At 33.9% G+C, this 10,758-nt stretch overlaps 1 protein-coding gene and 1 long non-coding RNA gene across 3 annotated transcripts; both read right to left on the reverse strand.

Annotated features, from left to right (window-relative positions):
• Positions 1–535: 535 nt before the first annotated feature.
• Positions 536–5,169, reverse strand: LOC111398891 (transcription factor BHLH089-like). 2 transcript variants are annotated; one of them, XM_023026043.1, is made up of 6 exons: positions 4,655–5,169; positions 3,951–4,142; positions 3,698–3,763; positions 1,674–1,742; positions 1,409–1,465; positions 536–906 (listed from the first exon to the last, which is right to left on the reverse strand). In XM_023026043.1, exons 1-6 carry the CDS (start codon positions 4,871–4,873, stop codon positions 844–846), a joined length of 666 nt encoding a protein of 221 aa, XP_022881811.1. In that variant the 5' UTR covers positions 4,874–5,169; the 3' UTR covers positions 536–843. The 2 variants fall into 2 exon arrangements, with proteins under 2 accessions (XP_022881811.1, XP_022881810.1); XM_023026042.1 differs by having other exon boundaries at positions 1,409–1,480; positions 4,655–5,168.
• A 1,733-nt stretch (positions 5,170–6,902) lies between these two features.
• On the reverse strand, positions 6,903–7,831 carry LOC111399258. Its single transcript, XR_002703610.1, has 2 exons — positions 7,671–7,831; positions 6,903–7,174 (listed from the first exon to the last, which is right to left on the reverse strand). It is a non-coding gene; the product is annotated as an uncharacterized LOC111399258 (long non-coding RNA).
• Positions 7,832–10,758: the final 2,927 nt, after the last annotated feature.

Raw genomic sequence — 10,758 nt, forward strand, 5'->3', positions numbered from 1 at the left:
AGAGAAACCCCTAATTCATTGCTCAATGGAATCGTAATGCAATTTAATTCATGGGATAATAAATTAAGAGGTCCGCTACAACATAGACGAATGCTGCTTATACCAAATAAGGAGGCTTCCATCATAAAATGAGAGACCCAAATATAGGCACAGAAGAAGTAAAGATTCATGTAGACTTAATTCATTAAAAATAAATAAATAAATACCCTGATTAGAGTGTTGGAGAATTACTAATCAAAGAACTTGCATGCTTTAGCATGGTTAAAAAAATTCACTTCCGAGTTACAACTATTAACAAAATAATAATCAATTCGATGTAGTTACTCAAATATGTGACACAAAAGCATCAGCTTTCTCAAAGCTTCCAATTGCAAAAATGTACTGAAATTGACAAAGATGCACAACCTTATAGCCTAAAAAATAATAAATAATTCACCAAGGTCATAATTTGAATAAAATACCAAGACAGTACTATAAAAAAGATTTTATCTTTCTTTTTATTATTTAAAATTATCCATTATTGTACACTCAACCCTACCAAACAAACCACGGAGGAATTATTTTTCCATACCGGACAAAGAAAATGAAGCACGTTACAATATGTATCCATTTTTTCATACGGAAAGGGAGAATGTTCCGATACAAAAGCAAAAACCAGATAAAAATGGAAATACGATATATTTCTGATTTAAGAAATGAGTATAATTATGCAGTGAATGAAGGAACATATTTAGCGTTCTCAATGCTTATATTGGAAATTAATTAGAATTTATTAACTCATGATGCTCTTTCAAACCAGCCGCCAATCTGCATATGTAACCATTCTGGCGATGCACCCCTATCCTATTCCCTCTGAGTTTGTGAACCAAATGTCATGCCCAGAGAATCAAAGGCGTGCTGAGCAAACTGAAAAATCGAAACACATTTCAGCATTAACCGGTGGTAAACTTGAAGTGTACATAAAGAAATTTTATCAAAAATACAGCATCCCTTTTCTATATTTCCTTTTAAGGTTCTCCATTCTATGATCTGAATTTCGCCTCTATTTGAGCTCTATTTGAGCTCTCTTCTGCTATTCTGGGAAAAATGAAGCTACAGTTAATCCTAGAAAATGATGCCGTATCAGTTGAACATTTTTGTTCCAAGAAAAGTTGGGAATTTCAAATAATCCATGGCCTCGTCCAACTACTCGTCTGCAGTTGACTAGTTTCACGCTGAATAAGTTATAATAAATTAATAATGATGATGAATGGCATTAGGAAAACCTAACCATGGAGAAACAATCTTCTCGACTTAAATATAACCCTCACCCTTAACGGATTTTGCTGGTGTTATTACTGACTGAAATTCAAAGTAACCAAAATTAAATGAAATTTGAGAAAGTGACAATCATGTTTCTAGAACTTACTTCTTTCAAAGGAAATCCTTCGATGCCAGGGTTCACTCTTTCATTTACTGCTTCAAGCTTCATGGAGAGAAACTGAGAGATAAAACATCCATAATTGTTATCTCACAAATAAATACACACACACACACACACACATATATATATAGAGAGAGAGAGAGAGAAACGATCTAATGAGTACCGGTGCTCATCTTATACGAAGCACCAGTACTCATTAAATCATTTCTATATGTGTGTGTGTGTGTGTGAGAGAGAGAGAGAGAGATACCTCAACTTGACGTTGCAAAGACTGGATATAATTAATTATTTCATCAAGGACTAGTGATTTGCCATTAACCTGGATCCAAAAAAACCCCTCTTAAGATTTTTATTTCACAAAAATTTACCAGGCACGGAAAGACTGAAAATCTTAGATGTAAAAATCAACAAAATAAATAAGCTATGTTTCTATACTGATATCTAGATCTCACCAAGTAATTAGAATGAGAAATTAACTCAAGGTGATATAATATCTTAGGATACTGTACGAGAATGTACCGAGATTTATAATGTCTATATCGGCATAAATTTCTACTGCCTAGGAGTCAGCTCCTTCATTTGAGTTGTCAGTTTCAATCTTTTTAAGCATTCTCAAAAGATATGATTGCTTGAGTTGAAGATTACTTACTTTTTATATGGCACAAAATGCAATTAGTTCTTTCAGAAGTAAGAATTAGAATTCCGATCCCACACGAACCATTTAGGTAGATTTATATGTGTCGTGTATATGTGCTATACTCTATAGTTCTATAAAGTTGGCCACTGCCAATTACGAGTTATATTAATTGGAACTACACTACCCTCTTTGTTACTACCTCGCCACACGTGAACGCCATGTGCAAATCACATTAGACTCAAAGGCCATGTGTCACAAATGCCCACATCACCATAAAAATTCCTAAAGGTTCGGCGAACCTTCACAAGGCTCGCTAGAGTTACGACAATAAAACAAGGCTCACAACCCAGCTTGCCTAATAGAGGAAAGGCTCTCTGGGAGCTATCCTTCTGTCTAAGATAAACTAGACTAGCCATACCCTTGGCTCGAAGCACAAGGCATGTGGCGAACCAATTTTCCTTTTAGAAAATTGAAAGGAAGTTATTGAAGCACAGTACACAAGACTTCATGCTAATGCCTCAAATAAAGGAATAGCAGAATATTCCGTTGCCACATGGCAAGAGGACCACTGTTGTGTAGGCTCAAACATTAAAAAGTGCAAAAACATAATCAAACAAAAATCAATTGGTTGATAACAATCTCGCCGATGAAAAGATGACACTTGGATGGAAGGTGCTAGAACCAAAATCCTCACCCAGCAGCACGCCACATGTGTACAGGGGGTCCACAGAGGTCCAATTTGCCCTTAACCTAATTTTCATATAAATAAACCTTGCAACAAGAAGAAAAAGGGTATGAAATCAAACCCCTGGATCAATCACTGTTTATTTTGTTTCTCTTGCACTTGTATTATCTTTCTATCACTAACTTGACCGTCAGAGAGCAAGTGATAGAACCACCTTCTTGGACAGCTACCTTTTCAAATCACGGTTCCTTGTTTGCAGGTCTAGGAAAAGGTGGACAAGGACATGGCTAGGATCTGTTGATACATTCATCTTACGATATTTTGAGGTAACGCTCTTCATAATGCACATAACCACCTCCTTGCTAAATTGATTTATATTTCTCCTGTCCCCAACTATTCATTCCTAAAACTAAAGGTGACGGCAAGCACAAGTCTTGGATAAATAGTTAATCTTCGAATAATCCTACTCCTGCTTTAGGTGGTGATAAGACGACTCTTGGGACAAATTGCGGGAAACTCCAAAAAATGGCAATATGGGCAAGAGCCCGTGCAAAAATAAATACATTTCATGATCCCACACTAACATTTTCCACTGTGAATAAAAAGCATAGAAGGCCCACTAAAATGGCAGGCTGTCTAAATAATTCAAAATGTCAACTGTAAACGTGTCATTATCACAAAAACTGGGGCCAGATATTCTAAGTAGATGTAGAAGATTTTTATCAAAATAAAATCAAAATGAGGCCAACCGTAGGTTTGTGTTCTCAAATAAATATATGGCACATCAAGGAATTCCACAAGGAAATCGTTGAGATTAATTATATTCCCATAACTAATAGAACAGAAAAAAACAGGGAAATAAGAACTCTGATAGCACAAGAGAAATTTTCTTTCAAACAAAATGATAAGTGTTACTTAAGGAGAATAAAGTGGGAGAAGTATTAATACTCACTTTATTACAGCCAGGGACTAGATCTTGGAGAATTTTCATCCTATCATTTATTTTTTCTCTCCTTGCCTGAACCAAGCGGAAAATAAGAAAAATCATTTGGCATAGATTTCCATGATCTACTATTTATTCATCAATCATAAATATACCATCATGATAACATAATTACTTACTTAATTGGCAATTATCTTACAGTTGAATATCAGAAAATTACAGCTTGAAAGTAAACTGTAAATAATTGGAGTAAGGAAATTACTCTTTCAGCTAAACTGTGACTATCAGTGGCTTGACCTCTTCTAGCACGAACATGGATGTAGTCTTGCTTTGGAGGTTCAGCCAGTTTTGTAGGCATCTCTCCCTCCATGCCTGAATTCCCTTCTACCTCTGCTTTATTTTCACAATTCTCATTTGATCTCACTGTCTTTAACCTTTTGTTGCCTCCTTCATTCTGCACAACACCAAAAATACATACGCCACATAAACCAATGATGAAAGAAATTACCAATAAGTAAATAAGAAGAGGTCAACTCCATCATGATAAAACATACAAAAAAAATAAAAATAAAAAAAATACCCACGCATATCCACTTCTGTGTCCCTTCCAATACATACGCCTATACGGTCATGCGCAATTAACAAGAATATGAGAATAGAGAATTCAAAAGATCAAAATTACTATAAAGTCCAAGCTCATATTGTTAACATAATTAATTATTTACATACTAAAACTACCAGCAATCCGAAAGAAGTAACTATAGAATATACCGAATCTCTCGCCTGAAGACTTCATTAGGGAATTCGTTCTTTTTAAAAAATTCCAATTTCAAATAAGTCTATTTTGGTCAGACGAATAAATATAAATAACGTCTATTGTAAAGGAACCGATGCAAGCTTGTATATCTACACAATATGCATAAGATTTGTAAATTGGAAATTGAATTTTTTCAGTCATAAAAATACCAAGGCATTATTGCTAGTATTTCCATCGCTGTTGCTACTTGAAGCTCCTTTAACACACTCTTCCTCGTCGCGCCGCTTTCTCGAATTATGATTCGATCTCTGGTCCGTCACCATTAGATCCATACCCACATTTCCATACGACGTCGCATCAACAAACGCCGGCCACGTCTCCGCATAGCCGTACATTCCTCTTCCGCCATCATTTATCGTCGGATCCATCCGAAACCCGGCCCCAATTATAGTAATGAAGTGATCATGTAATTACAGAAATGTGTGTATTGATCGATAAATATGAAAGTGTATGTATAGGTGGATGGGGGACAGGGGAGTATAGATCTCCTTCCAAACAGTGGAGGATGTTGGGTGGTGCGTACTATACCAACTGGAGTACACTAGCCACCAACACCATTCTATCACTACTGGTTCATTCTAGAGAGAGGAAGAGAGACTCATTATTGGGAGTTGAAAAGAAGTGACTTAGTGAGCTTTTCTCGGAGCATCCAACGATCAGTGTCCTAAGAGACGAATAATTAACCCTATTGCTGGTTTACGTAGACCAGGTCACGTTAGATTAACACCTTTGGTTTAACTAAAATAAAAATGTAAGTTAAAGTTATCAATTAATTTTAAGTACATATTTTGATAGATTCAAGATTTTTATCAACTTATAATCATATATTTCATTATTTTTCTCAACATATACTAGAAATTTACTTTTCAAAAGAACCAAACAATGGTTAATAAAACTCGAGGATGTGTGAAATTCGTCCTAGGTTATAGTTTCTTGTGCAATTGGACATTTTGTTCATAGTACGCATTTTCATGATACTCGATTTTTCTTTAATGCTTGACACTAATGTGTTAGCTAGGCTAGCTCAAACTCAAAAGTCTAACATTTAGTGTATTGCTATAGGAATAAGTACGAGAAAGATTCTTTGTCATGATTACGAAGTCTGAGATTTATAACCTGAAATAATCCATCTCTAAAAAATTACACTTCGACGTTTAAAACTTCTCATGAATTTATGGAATCAAACTAATACTTCTCTACTCAAATCTCAAACTTCATTTATTGTGTCAATGCGTTAAACATAACGTTATCATATTTGAATATGATTACATATAGTTTCAAGTTTTTGTCATTTGTGTCCTCAAATTATTTGGTATTTTAACTCGAGCTAAGTCAAAAGTCAACTCAAATGATAACAATAAAATGAAAAAGAGAAAAAAGTGTTCGTTCTTTTACAAAGTGTTTTTTAATAATAGGTTCCAAATGTAACTCAAATTGATTGTCGACTTCGACACAATTAGATAATATAATAGAAACGAACCGGACAAAGGAGTAAAGTCAACTTCAACACTGTTAGATAATAATATAGCCCTCATTTTGCCCTCATTCTCTTTTTCTTTTTCTTATTTTCAACAACACAATTTTTCATAAAATAATATTACACGCAAACGAAAAAATTTCATTATTTTTCAACCACATGTTTTTCATCAAAATACTATTTCAATCATTAAAATTTGAAAAGAACGGAACCAAACTAGGCATAATAAAAACGAGATTTTCGGGAAAAGGAGTAAAGTTGACTTGGACGCACTTAGAATATGTGAAAGGAGTATAGTCTTTGATTAATGATTGTTGAAATTATGAGTATTGGTGTCCATCTGCGGAGAGATTAGTGATGAATGATAATGATAGTTTTGGGCATAGGAAATTAGCTTTTAGGGTAATCTAAACTCTTGATTGATAATGAATCTGCCATCATTTATTAGCCCACATTTTTAGATTGATGGTTTTAACATATACCTAACAAACCGATTTTATTTATTTGCTTGCCTACCAAAATGATGTTAATTTATTTACTAATGTCTCCTCTTCTTCTTTTGGGAACACTACATAACTNTTATTCAAATACATTCTAACATATGACTATTGTAACATTCTCGTCCCCAATCAAAATCAAAGTCTAAAGCAAAGCTCAAGCTGAAAGAATACAATATGATAAAAGCACTTGCATTCAAGGTTAGGATGGGAAATCATGTGCCTGAAAGCCACTTTTGCTCTGTCCCTATACTTGCCATCAGGAAATTAGCACACTCAACACACGTTCATTTCTTTATATCTTGTTGGCTATAAAAAGAACATGACTTTCAAAGACTCGAAATGATTCAACTAACTATATGCAGTACATAGAAAAAATATGCAATACACAGAAAAAAGTAAAACCAAAAATGCTTTTTGGTAGTAACACACCCCTCCTGTCAGCTAAACCAATCAATCTTGTGATGGGAACATTACAAAAAATAGCTTAGTTTTTCTCCTCTATGGGCTGTGGGGAAAAAGATCATAGGTGCTTTTAATTATCTTGATTACAAAAATATATTACATGGATGAATTCATAAGCAAAAAAAAAAATCAATAACAATGGAGAACCATAGTAGCAAGTTACTTCTTGGGAGCCTTTCCTCCAATGGACTTACGAGCAGTTTGCTTTCGTATGCGCATTGCACACTACCCTAATTACAGAATTACATTAGAATCACATTCTCAAACTTTCACAAAGAAAAGGATCTTACACAGCTCGTTTGAAATTCCTAAATTAAGTTATATTTCAACCTACTTGCCACCTCATATTATAACTGAATCAATAAACGCATCCGAACACTAATTATCAAGAAACACATAAAAGATGTTAAGAAATCAACCAATCATATCCCATTAAAACCCTAGCATTTCGACATAACACCGTAATTCTAACACAATCGTGACAATCCATCAAGGAAGCACGAACTGCAAGAAAAAATGATCAAATCGAAAAGCCAAAACAAAACCTATACCTAGAATTCAAACCCTAAGCACATATAATTAACAAAATCGACATCAGTCTAAACAAATAGAACAAACTTAACCCTAGATTTTCCTCAAGCATGCACCAATTGCGAAATCAAGCTTTATAAAACCCCAATCCACAACGCAAGTGTAATATCATCATTAAAAATAACAGTAGCTCACCTTGACCAGAATTTTTTTCTCACGGTCTTCTTCCTTGGAAAGATGAAAATCTCCGTTCGTTAGAGGGTGGTTTATGTATATGGATTGACGAATCAGAGAAAAATGAAAGTAACATAAACGTCTATCCAAAAATGTGAGAGAGAGAGAGAGAGTTTGGGTGTTGTGTGTTAGGGTCAAGGGTGTAGGTTGAATTATTAGGAATATATTTATTTAATAATTTCTAATTATCACCTGAATTATGGAATTAAACTTAATCCCTCTTATTTATGAAAATTATTTTTAAACCCAAGTTTCGAGATAATTTTCCCTCTTCTTTTTTCTTGAGAGTGAGATTATTTAGGGTCCATTTAACATGATTTATATTTTTCCTTCTACTTCTTGTAAAAGAGATTTATGAGAAAATTATTTTGAGTTAGCTTTCTTTATAAACTCTTTTTATTAAACAAATTACTTTTCATAAAAACACATGAATATGATCAAAATTAGTTTATTAATCTTGGAATCAAATTTCAACTTTCTAAAGTATATCGCACTGCCCTCAAACAAAGCATGCAAGTGGTATAACACAACAAATGACAGTTATATGAACTTTTTTTTTTCTATAAAGTATTAGTTACGGGTTATGTATATTCATTTAAATGATTATTCTTAGCATACATCATCCAATACATAAGGGTGTCCATAATGCACACTCGACACCTCCCTATTGGAGAGGCGTATACGATGTGTAGGAGGGGAGGGGGCGCTAAGTGTCCATTATGACACCCTTATCTACCCCTATGTGCACCAAAAATAACCTTCATTTAAATTATATTTTCAGCACTTGGCGGAAATATAATATCAATGTAATATATATAGCCCGATATAAAGAATTAATTGGCAGATGAATTGAGTGTTCTATTTAATTGACCAATATGGAAGAAATAAATACGATAATTATGCCACACACTTATCCTATATTTCAGTGATACAAAACTTGTGAAATGGGTCTAATATTTATAGAGGTGCATGTCAAACCAACAATATCCACATTGATATAAATTATGATGCAATGAACAAAGCTGCAAAATTTCTCCACCGGAAAAATCAATCCAACTTCAACGTTAATTCAAACTTTTCAATAAAAATAAAATTTTCTCCAACACAAAAATTCTCCTCTTCAAAAGAAATAGAAATTATCAAACAATGTCAAAACACACTCTACAACAAAATCAACTACCAATGCTTTCATAGATGGCCCTGGCTAGTCTCAATACTTTCAAAAATGCTAAAAGCATGTGCAACCGAATAAGCTTCCACATACCTATCTCCAATGGTTCAATTCCTAGTAGTTGAATACGGTGGAACCGAAATAATGGTGGCAAAACAGAATTACACATATCCTCCAAACTAGACTGGATAGTATTCTTCAATATGGACCCCGAACCAAATCTCAAAAGTATAGTACCAAACTAAATCTCCACCACAGTANAACTAGACTGGATAGTATTCTTCAATATGGACCCCGAACCAAATCTCAAAAGTATAGTACCAAACTAAATCTCCACCACAGTACTAAATCTGTGCTGAGTTTCTTCACAAATTATGCTCGACCTTGCAAGATATATAATTGAGACTTATTTTGCCCCTCAATACAACATGAACATCATTCCAAACCGTCAAAACTCCATCTTCTCCAAAAAACGTGTACCCTTTTGAATCAAAGGTATTCAAGGAAATGAGATTCTTTTTCAATTCTGGAATATATCGAATATGATTAGAGTTCTACATATTCCATCTACCATATTCAATCTGAATCTATCAATACCAACTACCCGACAACGTTTATTGTTATCCATGATAATGACACCTAGCGTCACCATTTCATATGTTTCGAACAAATCTTGATCGGGATATATATGGAATACACAAGCTGTATCCAAAATTTACTCCTTGTCAGGTTTGAATTCTATGTCAAAAATCGTCAAAACATCTCCATCATTCAAATGGTTCTCTACTATAGTAATCTCGTCCGAAGTATTTGATTGCTTTCCATAATTTGTAGTCAATTTACCTTTTTCCGCAATCTGTCGCAATCTCCCTTAATGTGTCATTTCTTCTTATAATAATAACAAATATGATTATCGAAATTTGACCTTGACTTGCCCATTTTCCAATTACCATGAACAACAAGGCCTTCTCCATTCCTGTTCTCCGATCCAACCAGATGCTTCATCTTTTCTTTTTAAAAACAAGGCATTAGATGTATCTTCAATGATAAGAGTATCATGATTATATAAGATCGTGTATGTAAACGAAGTAAACAAAGCGGGGACGAATAAAAAAGTATTAAAGTCAAATTTTCTTTATCATACTTTACCTCCAAAGTCTCCAAATTAGTGATGATCTCCTCGAATATAGCCAAATGATCTTCCAAAAATTCACCTTTATCATACAATGAGAATACAACATCTACATCAGATGCAACTTACTTGTCAGACTTTTGCCATGCACAATTGCTCCAACTTCAACCATAATGCAGTTGTCATTTTTCTTTCAAAATATCCTGAAAAATATTGTTAAAAAGATAAAGATGAAGATGAATATGTGAAAGTGCCTTCCAATCCTTTCGTTATTTCTCCTCCAACGTACAAGTTGTGGGCATTTTGTCAAATTTCAACGACGCGTCATCTAAATCCATCTACGCAAATACAACTTGCATCTTTACTTACCATAACGAAAATTTTATATTGCAATTCAAGAGCTAAATTTCTTACATTATGATTGCCATCAATAACAAAAACCTCAAACAAATCACAATCAATAGTTCTGAAACCACTTGTTGGGAAAAAATGGATCAATATAATATGTACGATACAATATGAAGTATATGATCGCAAACAAATAACAATATAAATTGCAAAAAATTAATTAGCAGAGGAACAGAGACAAATACAATAACTGTACCCACACAATTATTCTACGTTTCAGTATTATAAAACTTGTGAAAAGAATCTAATATTTATTAGGGTGCATGTCAAACCCTAAAAACACCGCAAAGATGGGGAAAAAGAGATGACAAGTCACATGGAATAAATAAACAATATTT

The sequence above is a fragment of the Olea europaea genome, chromosome 8, assembly GCF_002742605.1.
Source record: "Olea europaea var. sylvestris chromosome 8, O_europaea_v1, whole genome shotgun sequence".
NCBI lineage: Eukaryota > Viridiplantae > Streptophyta > Magnoliopsida > Lamiales > Oleaceae > Olea > Olea europaea.